The 22,146-nt window shown below is 40.0% G+C and overlaps 2 protein-coding genes across 2 annotated transcripts; both read right to left on the bottom strand.

The window, feature by feature from the left end:
• Positions 1-94: 94 nt before the first annotated feature.
• On the bottom strand, positions 95-5,760 carry nle1 (notchless homolog 1). The gene is made up of 13 exons (XM_080041670.1): positions 5,705-5,760; positions 4,977-5,140; positions 4,247-4,467; positions 3,990-4,069; positions 3,808-3,884; positions 3,609-3,706; positions 2,106-2,298; positions 1,851-1,986; positions 1,724-1,770; positions 1,431-1,633; positions 1,130-1,289; positions 972-1,042; positions 95-885 (listed from the first exon to the last, which is right to left on the bottom strand). Exons 2-13 carry the CDS (start codon positions 5,112-5,114, stop codon positions 873-875), a joined length of 1,437 nt encoding a protein of 478 aa, XP_079897796.1. The 5' UTR covers positions 5,115-5,140; positions 5,705-5,760; the 3' UTR covers positions 95-872.
• Positions 5,761-8,070: 2,310 nt separating this feature from the next.
• Positions 8,071-14,027, bottom strand: inpp5kb (inositol polyphosphate-5-phosphatase Kb; the record flags this gene model as incomplete). Its single annotated transcript, XM_080040651.1, has 13 exons — positions 8,071-8,139; positions 8,378-8,482; positions 8,571-8,654; positions 8,739-8,876; positions 9,368-9,596; positions 10,546-10,572; positions 10,669-10,778; positions 10,863-10,974; positions 11,147-11,322; positions 12,211-12,327; positions 12,931-13,039; positions 13,191-13,295; positions 13,807-14,027. 13 exons carry the CDS (start codon positions 14,025-14,027, stop codon positions 8,071-8,073), a joined length of 1,602 nt encoding a protein of 533 aa, XP_079896777.1.
• Positions 14,028-22,146: the final 8,119 nt, after the last annotated feature.

Below are 22,146 nucleotides of genomic sequence, written 5' to 3'. Positions count from 1 at the left end.
TCTTCCTTTTACAATTAAGATGAATAAGCCAAAACAACTGGTAATTCCACGTCTTATTCATGTCAATAAATACAAAAATAATGTGTTAAAGGTTTTGATGTAAATATTTATTATTAAATATTTCACAAAGCAGGTTATATACACAGGGGAATACATCTAGTCTACTTGAACTGGAATGGTGAATCTGATCTTTTCCAAAGTGTGATGAGTTGATAGCATGTGACACTTTGGTTTCACCACAGTGCCAGGAAAAAAAGCAGCCCGCTGAGGCTTTGGCTGAACGCAGGACAAAAGAGATTAAAGGCTGAAGGAGCGCAGTCAGCATTACCATCGCAGCGTTAAGGTAATTAGTGCTCCCACCTGTTGCGCCGCAAATCCACCTGTGGTAAATAGTTCACCTAGTATGGGCTCAATGTGTGTCACATACTGCTGTGGAAAACATTTGGTATTCCTTATGTGCTGGTTTTATCTTGTGCATCTAATTTAATCTGTTGTTCCTGTATCCAGAAACTGAAGCATTATGTGTTCATTTTAAACACAACCTTCTCTTTTTGTGATTTCTGCACATTTTACAGTTTATCTTCTACTTATGATCATCTCAATGGATGGACTGTCTTACATTCAAACTCAGCTGAATACCGTTACGACATTGCATCCTTTATGTTCCCAACAAGTGTTTCATACCTGGAAAAGGTGTATGCGTCATCATGACAAGTCTAGAGTTCCTTGACATGGTGCCATTGTTGGCAGACCGTGTATTATAAGGTCAAATTGTGGAATTAGTGCAGTCTAGCCAGCCTTGCACCAGCTGTCAGCCTTCTTGACAGCAGAAAATGTGAATCCTCTGCCACAGTTCGGAAGGGGGTGTGATTTCATCTTCTCCATCTGGAAATGCAAAACAAGGCCAACGGGTTAGGAGAGAACAAACAATTGTTTTTGTTGGGGTGTGTGGGGGTTAAGGTCTCACTCACATTCTGAGGCATTTGTCTTTCCCGCCACTGGCCACTCTTTGCCCATCAGGACTCCAGTCCACTGTGTAGACCTACCAACACAAAAAGTGCCACATTTAGAAAACATAAATACAATCAAAAGCAGGCCCATCTGGAAGCGGCACTACTCCTCCCCTCACCTCGTCAGCGTGACCTGGTAAGTCCATGTTGAGTTTCCCGGTCTTAATGTCCCAAACTTTGAGCGTGCTGTCACTGCTGCCACTGACCAGCATCCTGCTGTCTGCAGACCATGCCACTTGATACACGGAAGCCACATGGCCACGTAGGGAAGTTAGGTACCTTTGGTTGAATAGACAAGCAGGTAGGTGACATAATTAGACAAATCATAGGCTTACACCACCACCACCTGGACAACAGCAGTATCGCACGGTCTCGACAAAGTGAGCTTTGCTGCTCTCAGTGTGCAGGAGATGTTCTTACTTTCCGGTGCGTCCATCCCAAATCTTAATGGACTTATCAAATGAGGCAGAGGCAATGAGCCTGGTGTCTGGGGAGAAGAGCACTTCGTTGACCAGAGCGCTGTGGCCCGTCAGCCTGGCCAGAGGCTTCTTATCTTCTGCAGGGTTCCACATGAACATGGTGAAATCATCTGAGCCTGACACCAAGCGCTCTGGAGCCGCACCCTGCAGCACCAGGAAAACAGGAGTAAGTGCTAACGATACGAGGGGCATACACACTTGAACACACTAGTACAGGCAACAAACGGCACTTACCCTGACTTTATTATATCTCTGCAAAGCTTTCTCCTTCAGCTCTTCCACTATGGAAAACAAAATGCTTATTAAATGAAAACATCTTTCAAACACACACGCCAGATGGCAAATGTTACATGATACTTACACGATCCAGTGAGGTCCTGGGGGTTGACAGTGGCAGTTGCGGGTTCGAAAGCTCCAGTGCGCAGGATGTAGTCAGTGCTAAGAGCCAGGGTGTTCACCCAGTGGGCGTGACCCTGCAGAGTCCTGCACTGGACACCCTATATCCACAAATACAAATAGACACATTAAAGTCTGGCTTTGCCAAGCTGATGTCTCCACCCTCGTCTCAATCATCTTCCTCAGTTTGTCTCAAAAACATAGACACACACACACTTACATCTTTGGCTCTCCAGACTTTAACCGTCCTGTCCTGGGAGGATGTGTAGAGAAGTCCGTCTCCTCCCCACTTCACACAAGTGACTGACTGAGTGTGTCCAGTCAGGATCTTCTCACAGCGTCCCAACACAGTGTCCCAAATACGTATTGAGCCGTCTTTAGAGCTACTGGCTAAGAAGCGACACTCCGGGTTACTAAAAGTGAGCGAGAAAGTGGAAAACAGTAAGTCACTGAATTCATGTTGTGGCTAGTCTGTTCAATAGGTCCTAAACACAATACAATCCCTCATTCAGCATTTAGTTTCTTACTATAAATCCAACAAAAGTCATCGGTGTACTGTTGACAAAAAGAAAAATCTGCAATTTTCATGGTTTTAACAAAGTCTTATCACTATTCATTTATTACAATCCAACTCCCATGAAAATTCACCAGCGTGGCAGTGCGGGGAACTCAGTCATAGTGATTTGCTTCTATCCAGCGAGCACAATACTATGGCCCTCCCACCATTATCCAGTATCCTTTCTTTCTTAACACTAGAACCGCCACGGGGTCAATTTGACCCGTGGCGGTTTTTCAACTGCCCATAACTATACTTTTACTAAATATTGAAGCCCCCAACTCATTGACTTTTCCTAAAATGGTGTTGTGATGCTCTCCATATGGTTAAATAAAGTCACAATTAAACTGTATTAAAAAAACAGGCATTTATACCTAGAACCGCCACGCTGGGTCAATTTGACCCGCACAGGAAAATGGAAAATGAAAAATGTTCGAGCAGGTTGCTAGGCAACGGCATTGTTTGGGGTCCGCGATCTGACAACTGTAGCCTACGTGCAGTCATTCATAAACACTTACAATAAATTAGAGATGAAGATAAATACCTAACAACATTAGAATTACTAAGTGAAATGAGTGATACGAGTCTGATAGCGAGAGATCAGAACTGAGCGCTGTCTTCCACACACCGCGGCTCACAGCTCAACTGACAGACAGCTGAGTGCTCTCTGTGAGCCGGACAGAGAGCGGCGGAGGTGTCCTCCGCCTCAAAACATGTCAACGTGGGGAAAAATTAATGAATAATCAATTAGAGCTTACCTAAAAATAAGTTTGCCATGTTACTGTTTATAGGATTTTAGCTCATTTGGACGCTGTTTTGACCTTCTGTTTTCATTACTATACTTGCGATATTATGCCTACTTTCAGTTTCATTACTGAGTCGCTACGAAACGTGATTGGTGTTCTTAAAGATACTTAGATTATAAAACAAGAGGTCCAAAACACAGATGATTATTAAACAAACTAATTTATGACTTTATACCACACTAGAAATGCACGGGTCAATTTGACCCGCCTTGGCGGTTCTAGGTATAAATAGAATGCTGGCGGTTCTAGTGTTAAGGTGACGTTTCAAAATGTCTTCCCTGAACGTAATTTCACCAATACACAAGTAAAATATAACAAAAACATTAGGCAAACATGAGAAATTGATAGGTTGAGCGCTCACAGGTGGAGAGGTTCCCAGCAGAGCCAAGTGATCCACTTAGAATGTCCTGTCAAAGTCTTTCCCATCTGTGAGCCCGTCACTGGATCCCACAGGCAAATCTACAGACCAAAAAAAGGCACCACAACAAAATGAATACATCAAATTCAACAGGATAAAAACAAAAAAACAGATAAGACGTGTGTGTGTGTTGGATGTTCACCTGACTGTTCTTGCACCCTGAAGCCAGCTTCTTGCCATCAGGTGACCAGGCGATAGTCAGTACCCAGTGTGTGTGTCCTGTAATGAAGCAGATTGCAGCTAACGGGTGTCTACAGGCAGTAATCATTCATGAGTATGTTGAAGCATAGCAGATCATAATGCCTCATAGAAGTGTCTTCATACCTCTGGCGGTGTGGTGAGGCGTCTCAGTCATCAAGTCCCAAAACCGCACCGTGGTATCACCTGAACCGCTGGCCAGATATCTGCAACAAACAAGGACAAGTGAATTAACAGCATATCTCAAATCGACCCATGGCTGTGTCTTCAGACTATAATGTCCAATTCAATCCCCTCTCAACGGTTGCTTTATCATAAGGACTTTTACATATACCAAAGTACAAAGAGTTGGCTTTTGCTTATTCTGTATCTGAGTTACTCACTTGCCGGTGGGGCTGAACGCAGTTGAGATGACAGCCTCTGTGTGTCCCTGTAGTGTGCTGGTACAGCGGGCCACAGCACGAACTCTGAACACCGCCTGGGGCTGGTACACCACGGGCAGAACTTGCTCCGTCTCAACCCCAAGAGCCTTCACACACAACCTCAGATTGGACACCACCTCTGCCTCCCCACGCACAAAGAAGGCCAGTGGCACAGGCTCTTCCTACAGTGAATAACAGCAAAATAAGGTACACTTTCCGGATTTCAATGTCATCTTTATGTAACTTTAACACATAAGGCGGCTTAAAACAGAAACCAATGTGTGGCCTTTGAGAGATGATCTCTTTGGAGGAGTTAAAGGCGGAATCAGCAATTTGTGTTGTCAAAATCAGTAAATATCTCCTCAAGATTTGTTAACTGGATGCACTGTGTGTGTGTGTGTGTGTGTGTGTGTGTGCACGTTTAAATAAATCCAGCGTTAACATACACCCTTGGCTGGCAGGCAGCGCATCGTGAGGTGACATTAACTGATTTTGACAACAAGCTTTCTCAGGAATCACTGACTTCAACGTTAAGTGATAACTGATTCACTTTTCTTGAATTTAGTATTTAAAATATTACATTTGCCATGATATATCTGCACAAATCTGGCTAAACAATAAACATGTAGGATCAATATGTGCAGCTTTATAACAATTTAAACTCTATACTTGTATAGTCACAGCTGAGTACCTTTTGTAACAGTGCATTGCAGACGAGCTGTAGTTTGTCGGGGGTGATGTCCAGAGGGACATCAAAAGGTGAACCCAAGACCTCCCCACTTTCATCCTGAAACTGGATCAGCAGCCTCTCCACGTCCTCACTTGCCATCCTCCTCCGTTTGGTTGGATCCAAGCCTAACAGTCAGGTAATTTACATAAATAGATATAGTAGACATATAGGACTTTTACTGGAATAACACACCCACTCCCTAGGAAGACAGACAACGTGCAGGGGTAATGTTTCAAATGATTGGGCTCAAAGTTTGCTTTTTTGAAGAATAAAGAGCACTAATAGGTGTCAATTTAGTATGGAAGGCAACATCGTAGCATGTTCAGGCTAGTTACCTGACAAAAAGTCAAATGTTTACTTTACCGCACTAACGCTAAATTAGAAAACTTCACAGTGGGGCAAGTTACACTGTGTGTAAACATGCTTGAAATCGTTATAACGACCATTTTGAGACAAATGTTGCTGCTTGAAATGAACTGTTTAGCGATGTACTAGCTCATGTCAACCACCATACTCTACCAGTCCACAAATAGAGCTAACTCCGCTAGCCTGCTGTTAGCCAGCATTTTGGGCACCTAATTCCTCTTCAGCAGCGATGACAGGACAGTAAGATAACCCTCTACTATTTATACAACTGTGTCCGGTTTTATATTATATTGGTTTAGCACATGCATTGGGTAAAACATTACCTTAAGCGAAGCAGCAATGTGTTAAAAACTCTCCACGTGTGTACCACCGAAGAGCCTCACTGGAAAGATATTCCAAAAACCAAGAGTTGTCATGTCGGTGAACGCTACCGCGCAATGAATTGTGGGAAAGTAACTTAACCCTTTCATACATGAATTATGACAAAAATCATCAAGGTTCTTTAAAGTTAATTTTTATTACTCAAAATGATGCCAACATTGAAATAATTAACAGTTTTTTGTATTGTGTTTTATTTAAAAGTGTTTTAAGTGTGCACATGTGAGGACACCAAGCAACAAAGGCGTAGACTGGGATATTAAGTAACAGCTGATAATAAGTAATAATATTTTTATTTCATTTTATGCAATGTATATAAGCTAAATTAATCAAAAATATATATATTTTAGGAAGAAAGAGAGGAAAACATTCATGGTAGTATTTGCAACTGTGGTTACATGTGGAAACCTAGTAATAATGTGGTAAATATGAGACAACATTCACTGCTAATAATGAAACAACTCAATATACAGTACATCCACTGCCTTCTGGGATATTCTCAATGACTCTGAAGTGAGTCGTTACGCTGCCCCTGTTTGGAAGGGAATATTCAAATTTGTCTCTGGATTTATGTGTAAAGTTGTCATTTATTGGTGTAATGTGTACTTTTTTGTTGATACATAGCCTATTTCTTATGTCTTTTTTTTGTTATATGTCTTTTTATCTTTAATATTAGATAATTCAAATAACCGAATAGATATACTAGCAGGTTACACAAATCAGACTAAAGGCAACCTGACCTCTTATTTTATTTTAAATTTTGGATACAAAACATAAACATGTCAAGATGTTCATCACACTTTACTGTACATACTAATATATTTTTTTGTTTTTGTTTATTAGGATGTCATAGTATAGTCTGATGTCAAGATGTAATGTCATTGTAGTGTCATAGTATGGTGGGATATCACACGTGTCGTAGCATAGCCTGATATCATAAAACTCATTATATTATCCCACTACATACTACCTTGTAGGTGAAAACATTGTACTATTTTCATGATATACAATCAATAACTGTGTTACATTTTATCTAAAACATCAATGAAACCTCACAGTCAACTGCTTATTTCAGATTTAATAAGACCGCAAACATTTTGTGGTGGTTTAACATATTTTCATCAATAGGAAAACAGAAGCCTTTCTTGCCATTTTAGGAAGTCACTGTGATCACAAAAGAACTTGAATGGCATTTACCAGCACTCCTCTAACAAACAACCTTCTCTTATATATTTCATTAACACAATGAAAAACATAATCCATTGGTCACTCAATCAATCAATCAGTCAACCAAATATACACAATTTCCCTAATACACACAGACATTTTTGAAACTTTGTTTTCTATCACAACAATCATTTTTGCATCGGAATATAAAAGTAATCCTGTATTGAATAAATGGGAGAAACTACAGTTTAGAACAAGATAAATTAATTATTAATATACTGTATTTCAATTCAAATGATTTAAAAATATAATATTACCATGATTCTGTTCACTGCCTTAGAGTATGGCACACTTTAGACTTATTGTTTATATAGCATATACATTAAAAATATATTTTATAAAGGAATATATTTAGTGCACATCAACATCACACATCTAAAATTAAATGTTCTCAGAGAAAATGAAGTGTGTTTATTTTATTTTAAATCTTTCTGCCAACTTTATCATTCCACTCTAAGACCCTTAGCTCCAACAATTGATGCAAATAATTCATAGCAAGTATTTTTAAAACTCAATTCCCAGATGCATCTTTCAGCATCAAAACAGTACTACTGATCAAGTAAAAGCCTGCTCCAACATAGAACAGTTCCCTATGATTGGAAGATCTTTTATTCGTTTACTATACAACCCTCTACACTGGCATTCATTTAAACCAAACCAAAACATGAAAATGTATTTTCAAATATAATTTGACAACGGACAGTGTTGACCTGCAGTGCACGTCCACTACTTTCTAAAAACAAAACTTAACTTATTTGTGTCTTTTTTTTGCTCTTAGGCACAAAAGGCCTGTGGATAACCTGGATCAGCACTCATTACAACGATCAACCATTTGAGTAGAAATACTGTTCCAGCTAAAGTGAATCTAACATAAGGTGAACTTCTTAAAGGCAAAGGTGGAAAAACAAATTGAAGTTTCCAGTCCATTTGATGGCACAGTATAGCGGCAATCTCTTATTACTAACTGACTCGGTGGAGTAAACGATGGAGTCGATCTTGGGGCATTTGCAAGTCTGAATCAATTTTGTGTCATTTTCCAGGGGAGAGGGAGAATATATGGCAATCACAATGAATTTGTTTGTTTTTATTTGTTGAACCCGTTGCCTTTCTCAGGAACGAGGCCTTCCATCACAGCACGCTTTGACTCAAGGATCTGCAGGATTGAAACAAAGATTAGATCTTTAAACTAAACAGCCCACTGCCACACATTTCCTACTGCAAATACACACTCAGTATATTTCTTAAGTTTAGTTTATGTTTCTCAGAAACTTGTATATTTAATTATTCTGTAGGTTCACAGTGTTAGTCAACCCCTTTCTTATACTTCTATATTTAAGAACATACTGACATATAATAAAGTATAACTACAGATGCAACAGTGTTACACTCACCTGGAAGTTAGCACTGAAGCCGACAAGGCTTTGCATGTTTGTACTGTAGTAACCCAAGACATACTGTCCACCAACCAGAGGGATCTCATCCTTGTCTACAGATAACTGCATCCAAAAGACACATGCATTTGAACAAAACATGCATCCATATAATATTTGTCCAAAAATGATACAAATGTTTCTTGCGCCTTACCTGTATGACTTCATGTATATCTGCCAAGTCGTGCTCTCTGACCCAAACAAAGCTTTCATAATCGGGCGCACTCTTGAATCCCACCTGCAAGAGAACAACCCCTAGAGTTCAAAATGGTCTTGTATTTATTTTTTGTTTGTTGTCTTCCTTCTATGTCTGGCCCAGTACCTTGTACAGACCAATCCAGTCCCATGTGGAGGACATGAAGTCCTCTTGGATGGTGTAGTTAAGAAGTGCATCCTGGTCAGCGCTCCATACACCTTCAGGGGATACGTGCACCAATGGTGTGTCGAAGCACTTCCTCAGCTGCGGGAAAAACAGAAAGAAAGAGATAGAGTTTTAGAAAAAACCTCTTCTTTTAGAGGTTGAAGTAACTATTAAATGTGTAGTCAGTGATTCTGGGGAACTATTCTATTGTCAAAATCACTTCACTTCACTTTTGTTGTTGTCTTGTCAAAATCACTTTTTGTCAAAATCAGTGAATATCTCCTCACCATCCGCTACCTGTCCTTCCTCTGTGTGTGCTGAAAAACAAATCCAGTGTTAATACATAGCCTAGGCTCTGTAAACTGGCATGTTGCTAGCTACAGTGGGCCGTCTTTGTTTACATATCCTTTGTTTACATACCAGTTAACAGAGCGTATAGCTTACATATAGGATCATGTGGAGATATTCCCTGATATTGATATAAAGGGATTTGGTCAACAAGCGTTCCCCAGAATCACTGACTTCAACTTTTAAGTGAACTGAGCAGCACAGAACAGTGTCAAAGCATCCTACAGTGAGTCCGCTCTCACCTCCATACTGAAGGTTGCAATGACCGGCTTGTGGTCGCTGAGTCCGTAGCTCATGTCACTGGTATATTTGTCCTGAGTGACCAGGAGTGGAAACTCATCCATTGCATCCTTGGAAGAAGTCGATGCCTTCTCATTCTGATCTTCATCATCATCATCCTCTAATGGCAGAGATTTGGGTTTGATGCGCCAGAGGATCCGATCAGTCCAGGCCGGTTTCCTCTTCTTGCCACTGAGCAAAGCAAAGGCAAGCGTTGATACCAAATGTGCTTACAACAGGTAATGCTTTCACTGCTTACCTGATATGTCACATTTCCATTTGTGACTATACATCAACCTAACTAACAGGTGTTATTTTCGTATAGAAATATCAGATACAACGCTGTTACAGAACACAAACCAGACACAAGATGCAGAGCTATATCTACAATTTAGCATGCTGAGGAGAAATGCTAAATGTCAGGAGTGGATTATACCCATTCCCATTGGTATGGTATTACAGCTTGAGTAATACCAACTCAATATAATACAAATGTTACTATAAAAAGTAACACATATATTATGCAAGAACAAACAGTGGGGTGCTGGATGCAGGAGGGAGTTGTCTCAGGTCTAATGAATTTGCAGATGATGTCTGCAATTCATGAAGCGTATTAAGTTAACTAGATCACTTTATGTGTCCAGTCATTTTGCAATTGTAGGTTATATATATATATTTCACCTATAGAGTGATGATTATTTAGTATGGGGATCTCTCTGAAACATACAGGGCATGGCTATGGAGACACCCACCTTGGCGGGTCTAGCTCCCTGTACCAGGCCCCCAACCAGACAGAGAGCAGCCCCCAGGTGAGGGAGGTGAGGAGGAGGAAGAGGGTGGTGCTGCAGCGCTGCAGAGGCCTAGGTCTGTACATGGTTAGGGGCAGCGCCACAGTGCTCTTTCTAAGAGAGACACATACATGGCGCTAGTGTCAGGACTGAGAAAGAGCTGCTCCCGACTTCATCTACACATCAGGGTTTGGCTGCTTTGGGTCCCTGTCTAGCTTGTCTCATGGGGATACAAGTATTGTGTCAACTAAAGATGTGGTGGCAAACGCTTTGGGAAAAAGGACAGATGGTGAGGCAACTAAGCAATAAGGGAATGTGGGGCATGCAACACATAAAAGATGAGCGTGTCTTACTTAAAACCCAACCATGCCTTTGGAGTGCTGTTCCAAATTCAAACATAAACAAGAGAATGGAGGAAGATTGAGAAAGCTGGTTTAGGTTTAGTGTCCAATATATTTGTTTCTATAGCACGTTACCTGGTGTCATAGGTGTCAGAGTTACGGTCAAATTTATAGCTGGGCTTGAAATTCAATGGCCCTTCCTCAAATTCCTGCAGGAAAGGTTCCTTCTTTTTCATCATGGTGAGCTGCAGGAACATGAATAGCATACATTAGCGAGTGTTTTACTGTGTGTGTGTGTGTGCGCTTGCATGTGTGCGCCTAATTTTCACCTGGTCTTTGCTCCACAGCAAATTAAGGCGTCCGCCGTTGATGGAAGAGCGGAGGAAGTGCAAGCCATGGTCTGCAATGCGGAAGTTCAGGTCGCCAAACCAGAACACCACCCTGTGTGAGAGGGATGGAGCCACATTTTACAGCAGCATATACTGTATGTTTCCCAATTTCACAGCATTTGTGTGTGTGTGTTTTTGTGTGTATGTGTGTGTTTGTGTGTGTGTGTGTGTGTGTGTGTGATGGTTGTGGGGGTGTTTGCAGGCCTCCATATAGGCTTACTGACTTGTGGTCCCGGACTTGTGGCGTGTCATAGATGTCAAAGTCTTGTGTCTCCAGGATGTACTCAAACTCGTCGACGCGCTGCAGAGCGTAGTTCATGTGAGCTGCTAGGTGGCAGTTAAGGAAGCACACCATGTGGCCATAGAAGGAGAGACTCACGGACACTCCTCCTTTATTACCCTAATAAAACATAAACAGAGGAGGATGGGGAATATAGTATGTGAAGTTAAAGACCTACTTCACAGGTGGGAATATGAAGGTGTATTGAACTCTGAGATCCTATGTAGTATACATGTGCATTTAAAAAAAAAAATCAGTTCATCCTAGCCTGAGAAAAGGCAGAAAGAGTGTTTTAATGGTCTCACTGTCTAACCCTACTTTTTACTAGTGTGTCATCACACATGGTAAATGTAGGGTTAGGATTACCAGGACAGCTGGGCCAAGGGAAGACTGAGTCCCGGTAAAGTGTTTTTTACTGGGAGTTTTTTCTCAGCCGAGCTAAGGGTGTAAGGGCAGGGTGTCATATTGTATCATATTGTATCATATTGTATGGAATGTAAAGCCCACTGAGACAAATGTCTATTTGTGATTTTGGGCTACACAAATAAAACTGATTTGATTTGAAGTATTCCTTTAAAGATATGGTGGATTCGAAAGACCTAAACAAAAATTATTTATTTATTTTTGTTAAGGAATAATAAATGCAGACCAATCATAAGTGAAAATATAGATTAATTTGACTGCAGTAAGGTACTAGAATATGTAATATACTGTAGATTAAAAAAATTAAACAAATAGAAGTGTTTTGCCTTTATTGAATCTGAGAAGAATCTGGTGACTCGGATTATGGTTTAGACCATTTGTCTTGCAAGTCTTGCCGCAGTGTACCGCACCAGTTTGAGTGTTCTGTGTTGTTGCGCACTCCACTTAACAAGCACAATAGGCCTTTCATGATGTGTGGAAACTCCACAGCATCAGATGCCAATGGGATTCCTGGTGTGCAGAGTTTAATAGCGTTGCTGTGAGGCTCAGGGCTAAACCCAGCGCTCCCATTGCGTTTTTTCTTACCCAGTAGCCGAAGATGCCAGTGCGAGTGTAGGTGGTCCGGATGTTTCGGATGAAGGGGAGATGAATTTGTTTGGCAAAAACCAGCAGCAGCAAACCCTGCATCCTCACTGATGTGACCTGCACAGAGATCAAGATGGATTTTAATGAATCATTAAAATAATTGATCTTTTAGCTCTCCAATAAAAGTTTTTAACACTCAATAAAACTAACAGTGTCAACCTGTAAGTAGTTAAAGCCTCTGGAAACCTCTTTTAAAAGAGGAGCAATCAATATATGATATTAAGGTTAGGTGTCTCAATAAACTATTTTATAAATCTGATAGAAAATAAATATTCATAAATATAACACCTAGTTAAAAAACTGCTTTTTTACTGTTACGTTTGACAGGACTGTGTGGGTGTGGCCTTATCAAACGATCTCCATGGCTAAATTGTTTAATAGAATGTTCGGGCAGAGAACTGCCGTGATTGGTTCAAAATACATCATTTGTCATAAGAACCAGAGCGTACCCCGCGACAGAAACCAAATTTCTGTAAAGTTCATCAAAATCATACAAATTAGTTCAAACGATTTTGTGGATTTGGGTTTACAGTGGCTTTAAGACTGTTATTTATACTAGCTTTTGCGGTACACATCCACACATAAATACACAGGACCCAATATTTTTTTGCACCAGTCCGGACAGTACAATTTCTCCATTTCCCTACAGTCATCTCTCACCTTGACAAAGCCCCTGGGGGCCAGTGTGTCCATGAGGACGTGGCTCCATGAGTCCTCCACCAGCAGGTCAGAGATGAACCTCAGAGGGGTGGCATTCACCTCCTGCAGGCTGTGACACACGCACGCACGCACGCACACACACACACACACACACACACACACACACACACCTTCTTTTCAGTGCCGAAACATAAAGAGAGAGACACTTTTATCCTCTTGGCAGAATTTGAAATTCAAGTTTCCATATAGTCATTTCTCACCCAATCACATAAAGGTCTGTGGGAGGCTGGACATCTAACTGCAGCAATGAGGAGACGTCTTCAGGAGGCTCTGCTGTGGCCACGTTCCAGGTCACCATGTGCAGCCTGTCAGAGTGTTTGTAGTAGAGTTTTGACTAAAGTAACACATTTCAGTTGCATTGCTAGATTATTGCACTTACTATAAACACTTTAGCAAGTGTAATACTTTAATTCTACTTTATTTTTGAATTAATTTCTACATTTCTTACTTTAATTTCTAAGTATACTTTTACGGAATACAGCATTCAACAGTACCCCTTCAAAACATCCACATTTTTTACAATCTTATAAGGCTAATTGGAAACCACTTAGAAGTGTCCAACTGTGAAGAGCCCCAGACATAATGCAAGAAACATTTCAATTAAAGTCCCTGTCAGGTTGTTTTTTTTGTACTTTTTGATCTTGAAATATACGCTTTTACAACCAGGCAAACAAAAGTCAAATTTGTCCGTATTATTTCAGATGTTTAAGAAACTTCCTGTGTGTGTGTGTGTGTGTGTGTGTGTGTGTGTGTGTCTGTGTGTGTGTATCTGTGTAAAGCTTGAGTATGTGTGAATCAGCAGGTGCTCAGGTCAACCTGAATGCGTCTGTAGGAACGAAGCGCCCACAGAGGTGAAACGCCTCATCCAGTGTGCGGGACACTTCTTCGCTGGCTTCCTCATCAGAACTCATGTCCTCCACGCAGGTCATCAGCTCAGACAAACGCTGACGGAGGACCATCTTGGACCTCGAACCCTGAGACACAGAGCTGCTTATGCTCTCTGAGCGCTGGCGTGGGCTGTCTGTCAAGGGCTCCATCTTTCGATCTTAGACAGAGAAAAGGCCTTCCTGCTGTTAGTTTTGTTACCTGTATATCCGCAAGGTCAGGAAGGTTATTTAAACCTCCTCAAATAAAGAAGTTGTCCTGCAAGAGGATACAAGGGAAATCCAGTAGAGGAAATGCCTTTGGCTTGATTTCTCCTCAGACTTCTTTGGTTGCAGCCATTCAATGCAATGGCCTCCACTCTGCTCCGGCCACTGGAATTAACAAGAGCCGATTCCTATCTTGTCAAATCCCTCCAGACGGCTTTTGATTTAAGTCCTCCAAACTGGCCAGCATGAAAAACAAAGCCCTTGGGGAAGTCTGCTTGCACTGGTGCAGTCCCTTTCTGTGACAGAGCCCTGTGTGGTCATGCAGCAACGGAGCAACGACTGACAAAGCAATGGGGCCGACTCAGGAATGTGGGCAAGAGTGAGTTCGATTGGGACTATAATCGCAGGCAGCACAAGGGCACGTGAACGTTTGTGATTTTGTCACAGAGAGTGAAGGTGGAGGACTGGAGGCTGATCCTCCATTATTGTAAGTAGTGTTGCAAGACTTGGGTAACCCTTCAGGTCCCTAAGAGGTTTACTACTGCCAGCATGCTCTCTATCAGCTGAGTACACTGAACAATGCATGTAACCCCGGCAATTAAAGTGATGCATTAGAAGGGGGACAACAACCCACAATAGCATTAGCTTCTTCTGGCCTCAATCCACTCTCTCCCCATATAGGTGAAAGGTTATGTTGGGTAAACCCAGAGAGAACTGTGTGTGTGTGTGTGTGTGTGTGTGTGTGTGTGTGTGTGTGTGTGTGTGTGTGTGTGTGTGTGTGTGTGTGTGTGTGTGTGTGTGTGTGTGTGTGTGTGTGTGTGTGTGTGTGTGTGTAAATGCAGTTTTTTAAATCTGTCAATGCCAATGACTAAATAAAATATAATTAACATTAGCATAACAGAACAGATTTTGAAGCACTTAACACATGGAGTAATCAGCAACAACACCACATTTAGCCGAATAATACTTAAGGCTTAAAGATTAAAAAAAAACATTAATGCGGTTAAAAGAGAGTAGGAAACAGTTGAATATAGTTTTACACACTGGCTTGCACTATTTAGAATCAAACTCATATTATTAAGACATGTGGTAATTATATTAGAATGGCATTTTTATACAATCATTGATTGCTGCCATGTGGTATTTAGTATAAGTATTCTGAAACCAATGGACTGTATCATAAAACCATTGTGAGAGTAAATAATAATCTATAACGCTCATGTTCACTTTCCGATTGAGTCATTGGTATAGTGCATGGTTTGGAAAGCTGTAATGGACAATACCATATGGCAAAAAGTGCATAGATGCAACCAGAAGAAATTGCCTCTTTCAAAACAAAAAAATGCTAATCTTGGGCGCCTCAGTTCACGTCATGTAACAGCCAGCGTCACATGCAAAGACTTAAAGCACATTCTTTAGCAAGCAGAAGTTTTAAGTGGATAACCGAAGGGGCTCACTGGTCAAGTGAGAAATGGTGAATGGCTATTTAAGTTTTATCACAGAGTCCTGCAAATATTTAAAACCAGCAATCTCAAAGCTACTTATGTAAAGGTTAGGCAAGGCAAACACTGCACAGGTTTTTTTTTAATACACTTTTTTTTGGTCTGTATCAGTCTCTAGGCTACATGTATACCCTTTTCTGTCTGTAGGCTCACAATTACTTTCATCACCATTGAAAGCCCTTGGTTACTTCTTGCTCTTCACCATTGCAAGCCATATGAGGACAAAGAAGAGGGAGATAAGGTCTGTACAGAATTCTGGTCTTACCTGCACTTGTCTCTCCCACCACTGTGAAGTCTTCCATTGCTCATTTCTTTCCCTGTGGTCACACAAACACCAATACATGCCTTAAATTACTGTGAACATAGGGAACATAGACACACACACACAAATATAAAAATGCCTGCCTCTATTACAGCAAGTTTACCAGGAGAACAGACCAGTGCCAAATAAAACCAACGAGACAGGGATGACTAAAAGTAATTTACGAAATGGCTTTGTAATCATGTCTTATCACGGTTATAGGTTCATCCATTTTAAAGTGACAGTACCCTGAAATCATAGGCACTTTCATTAAGAGCCATTCTGTAAAACTGTATCAAAATACTAATAAAAATATGTTTTTTTTTTATTTCTTTCAGAATTTAGTGTTTACACCCCAATATAGTGAACATCTGACAGTGGGATCATTTAGTGTTGTTGTTAATAAAATAATATGTAAGTTGCTGTTCAACATTCATTCAGGTAGGTTGTGTAGCAAAGGATCATGTCATTGGTCCATCTGGCATACAGTTAGCATGCTAATTATGCAGGATACACGGCAGCACAACAAACTGAAGAAATAATTAAATGTTATCCCCTTGTGGCTAACATGAGCTAGTTTGCTATAACGTTAACCATAAATGCTCTTTGCTCAAACCTGACGTTTATGGTAAAATGTTAAAATGGCATTGGCCTAATACGGACATTTCTAACGCTAGAATGAATCATGAACCTTAAGGCAAATACCTTTAATTTGGCCTTGAAATGTATTTCTATATTCCGCCTATTATATTATTTTGTTAACCGTACATTTTAACCTCCTAATGTAATATATATAATTGTATGGCCCACACAGTTACTGTTTAGGTTTCATCAATCTTGTTTCCAGCCTCAGTTTTCAGCAAAAAAAACTTTTCAAAATTCAGAAATGGTATATTTGGTAGCGATTTATGTTTTAGTGATATTTGAGAGAAAAGTAAAGGAACCCTCTTTTCCTATCACCACAAAAGTATATTTCCGCTTAAACTAAAGCTATGTATACGGGACCTATTTCAATAAATGTTTTTGGTAAATTACATTCTAACTTTTTGGTTATGTGGGACAGACACCTGGTTAGTACTTCAGCAAATCTGATGAAGAAAAGAGTGAGCATTCCCAAGTAATGGGCTTTTTTTTCACCTTTTCCCTATTCGGAATGGCCTAATTTGGTTCTTTTTGAGGGACTGGGGTAGTTCTAAAGAATATCCAAAACAACACATTTCGCCCAAAGATAAAAGTGCTCAACAGTCAATTTCATGAACAGGACATTCTAAAGATGAAAACAATCATTGTTGAGGTTTGTTCGGGTAGGGGTATCTCGAAAACTAAGGCCTTTTGTGAGCACTTGCTACTAGACTACTCATGAAAAAGACTTTGTCCTCACAATATTATTGAAGCACAAACCCACACACACACACACACACACACACACACACACACACAGACACACTAATTAAGACTGGATTATTGTATAAATCCAAACAGGAATCAGATGGCGGAGGGATTACAAAAAAATATTGAAAAAAATCTGGCAACTCAAACTAACCCCAATAATCTTGTCTAAAATAACCATTTTACAAACTGGCGTTTTAACTATTTTTTTTTTTTTTTTTTTCAATATCATGCAAAGATATAGCCAGTAGTCAAATTTAACCCATCATATTACAGTAAACATTTGTTGACCCTACAGGACAGTTTGCCTGCGTTGGCGACCTTTGACAGTGACCTGATTTTTTCACTTAGCCAGAAAGAAGGATGCGCATTTTCCTCCTCCACAGTGTTTTTAAACTGTATGAAGATGAATGATACCATTTTCTTATACTTCTATCTTTTTGAAAAAGGTTACAACAGAAAGTTAAAGCAACATTTGTAGCTAGGCAAGTTTTGTGTGAGACAGTCCTTGTTTGAACAAGAACATACTTCTCTCAAATTCAAAAAAGTGTTTGAGTCCAAAATGTTGTACTTTAATTAATCCAATAGGTCTATCTCTCTCTTCTCCTTTAAGCACCTGTTGGGAAAATAAAACAAAAATCAAAACACCGTCATCCATTCAGTACATTACCCTTGTCTGTGTTTCTTTCTTGGGGAGTGTGGAAAAAGCCGCAGACGCCTTGTTCACAGATGACAAAGGTTTCCAAAGGTGAGTTGAGAGACTGGATCTGCTTTTGTGCGGAGAGTCCCGTTGTTTGACTGTTTTGGGTTCCCTCGCTTTCTCTCTCAGCTGTTCCCCTTCTGGGTGCAAGGTCCCACACACAACCTGCTCTGGACTTAAAGCGTAACATCGGATCAAGCTCTTATCCCAGTTTGGTTTACAACCCGGAGAGAAAGTATTATCTTATTCATGAATGGTCATGTCTGTTTATGAATATCGGCTATGACGCATGGTATTTGTTGCACTGAATGCTTCTTTGTATGTTCATAAATAATCTTTCACTTTCTCAACAGTTGCCAAATAGCCCTCCAGGAATGTGTAGGGCTATTTTCTGCATGTAATTTCAATTTAGTAGCCTATAGTAAAACCTGTAACGTTTCCTAAATGGCAATGAGTCTTATAATTTTACATATATTTTTCAAAACAAGATCCAAGTCGATGCAGGCCTAGTCATCCAAGGCCCTCCCGTTTGAATGTTTTGTCGGCCACCTAAATCTAGGAATAGTTCGATATGTCATGCTTACCCCATTGCTTTCTGAGAGTTACATGAGAAGAGCCATAACCCTTTAATACCTGTGATACTGTATTAAGCTAGACCTTAGCTTATGGATAGCTAGCCCTATCCCACATTTCTAAGATTATTATTATTTAAAAAACAAAAATTAGGCCCTATGTTCCCACAGCCCTATGTGGCGATTACGTTCAGGCATCACAGCTGGGTGGTTAAGGGTAAGGTGACAGGGAGAGTTTAGAAAGGGAGTGAGACCGACAAACATCACATCATTTGATAAATGATGTACACACACACAAACACACGCACACGCACACGCACACACACACACACGCACACACACACGCACACACACACACACACACACACACACACACACACACACACACACACACAGAGCTGTGGGGACATAGACACGCTCGCACCAAATCCACCTAGCAGTCTCTCTACATTGTTCTTTCAATCTGAACAAAAAGTACATCAGTGCACCAGGCCAAGAAATAGCCATGGACAAAACAACTACATGTCATTTTTGCACTTTGTTTGAGATAAAACTGACAACAAAAAATATGAATTCCTAGTTGACGTGTTTTAATTGCATTGTGTAACCACTAGACAGTTTATGCTAAATTACTGTAAGATCAACTGACCGACTGTTGGCTCTAGCTTCATAACATACAGTCATGAGAGTGATCGATAGATAGTGTACTTTATTTATCACCAAAGGGAAGTTTCTATATTCTTACTCTCAAAAGAAAAGTAGGCTAAACAGTCCTGTTCCTAATGAATTCAGTTCAAATTCCATTCAAATCTTTTAGGTTCATTAGCAGTTAATTACCATTTATTTCAGTTACATTATTATTACAATTATTTTTTCACACATTAGACACTCCCTGTCCCAAATAGTTTTTAATCAAAACCTAAATGTCCTCTCAGACACGCTTTGTTGAGTCTCATCAACATGTGTGTAGCTGCTCTCTATGCTGGCCTCTCTTCTGCCTCACAATCAGAATTTAAAGAAATCTTTGCCATCCAAATCTGATTACCCCGCCTACAATGTTTGTGTGTGTGTGTATGTGTTTGTGTTGATAGGCTATTTACAGACTTACACAAAATCATTCAACTTCTACACACTTGTATTAACCTCTGTTCATTTCAGCTCATTATTGTTTTAATGGCTATTGATTCATCTATTTAATGTATATTTTATCCATGTTTGCGCCATCCAACTTATGTCGACTCGCTTTATATTCTTATTGTGGAATTCTGAACAAATAAAAAAATAAAACAGCGTCAAGGAGGAATGTACAGTTGCTTTGCTTCTTTTTATTCACTTCTTTACGTCTCCAATGTACAGTAGTGTTATTGGAAGATAAGATGACAAAAAGGCACAAATTCACAATAAAAGAAAGAAAAACAGGAGACAAGTTAACAGGAGAGAGTGCGAGAGAGAAAGATAGATAGAGAGGAAGAGAGAGATTTAATGATTTTAAAAACAGTTTGGGGTTGTGGAAACATTTGGTTTCATACTCTGATCATAAATTTTAGGAATCTAACAACAGATATCTATGAGATTGTCTCTGTTAAACCATGTTCTCTCACATCAAGTTTGTATGGTATATCTTCAGGCTCTTAGAATGGGACCTATACTAGTATCTGTTTTTCATAACTACCACATCTAATTGTCTTATTCTGATTAGCTATAAACTGAAACCCTTCCGGCACCCAATGTAGTATTAATTACCCCCTCAGTCCCCATAACTCACCATAAGAGTCTAGAAATCTAACTTGTTCCATTTCTTGGGTTGACACCATCAGCTTATTATATGGATCAATGAACCGACCCAAGGTGCTGTTTCTTTTTTTTTTCTCCTTTCCTTGAGAGACACGGGTGTGTAGTTCAGAGACTGACAACAGAGGTACAACAACACTCAGAACAAAAATATATATTTATACACTGTCCTGCCATTGAGACGTGGTCCCTGTGAGGGAAGAACGTGAGGACGAGAGGAGACAGTGCGCAGCAGTTTTTCCCTTCCCCCCACACACTGACTGCACACCACACAGCAAATCACTACTTTGCTGGAGCATCCTAAAATCTGCAGAAAAATCATTCATATCAGTTTGCACATACACGTTTTTTTTAAATGTGTACAGCTGATAATATGCCTACAAAAATGCCTTATCAGCACTAAATTTCAGTGACTATAAGTCTAAATTTCCTAAAAATCAGTGAGCGGGACGTCTGTGTAATGCTGAATATTAAGCGATGGAAATATATGGGGGTCAAGAAGTGTCATGAGGGTGTGCTGTAGGTTTGGCAGGACAGTCTCATCTATATATGTGTGTTCATCTACAATAATTTATTTACTATTTACAAAGTCAATACATACAAGTACGTCCACAAATCTCCATAATCTCCATTGGGGGAGCCCCCATCACATACACTGAGGGAGATGTTTGATGGACAGAGAGGTGGATGGGGTTGGATATCCAGTGGCCAGTGTTGTTCTTTAAAGAGGATGCAACAAGAAAATTGCTCAAAGTGATGGGTGTCACAAGTGTCTCAAGATGGAAAAAGGAATAGAGACGTTTTAAAGAACTAAAACTAAACAATTGCACGTGAAACAGTTGCCTAATGCCCTGATCGGTTTTTAATGGCCTTTCTACGCCTTAGAATCCTTAGCCTGGCTGTTAAAATACTTTTGATTTAGATTCATTGCCTACTGTGCTCGGGCTTAAGAAGGATCATATGAAAGTAAGGGCTCATGATAACACAGTGACGCTACTCCAATCATATCCTGTCAATTAATGCATGAGGTCATTCCAATTCTCCATTTCTGTGTGTAATATCAATTAATCAAACAAAGGGATTTGACCGAAAGGAAAATTATAATGACCTTCTTTTTCTGATTGCATTTTGTTTTACCATAACAACCTTTTTTTCATGATGTAATAATTGCAGTTGGCCATTATAGTATCATAAAGCCAATACGCCTCTTGACATTATTTGTTGCTTGCTCTTTACATTTTGTAAATGGTTAAAAGACGTGGAGGGACCGTAGACAGATGATGGAAAAGAGGATAATAAAAGTAACTGAGAACAAAGGAGGCCAAACAGACGTCAACAAGAGCAATAAAGTTAGTGCCAACTGTCATCACTCCACAGGCTCAATAACTTCCTCCCTTCTTTACCCAACTAGCATCAGATCCCTTCAAAGACATGCTACTGTACATCACTCATATGCACTCATGTATACACAGAAGAAAATGACCCTTACACTTTTTTTTTTTTTTTTACAAATAACAGGCTTCAGATTCCAGCAGGATAAAAACCCATCTCATCCAGAGACAAAACACAATAAATCAAGCATTTCATGAATAATTCATCAACAACTTAACCATGTTTGACTATCTGGCTTTGCTTTACTAAAACTGCTCTCTTGGATAGCAACCAACAGTTGAGTAAGATAGAGTTGCAATGAAAAAAGGAGAGACCAACATGTCATGGTAGTTATTGCTATCGCTGGATAAGACCATTTATCCACTGGAGGTGACAGGATATAGTGACTTGGCAAGAACTGATGCAGATGACTGAAAGT

Source organism: Ammodytes marinus (genome assembly GCF_949987685.1).
Source record: "Ammodytes marinus genome assembly, chromosome: 14".
Taxonomy (NCBI): Eukaryota; Metazoa; Chordata; class Actinopteri; order Uranoscopiformes; family Ammodytidae; genus Ammodytes; species Ammodytes marinus.
The sequence above is the reverse complement of the archived record's forward strand: the minus strand, read 5'-3'. Positions and strand labels throughout refer to the sequence as shown.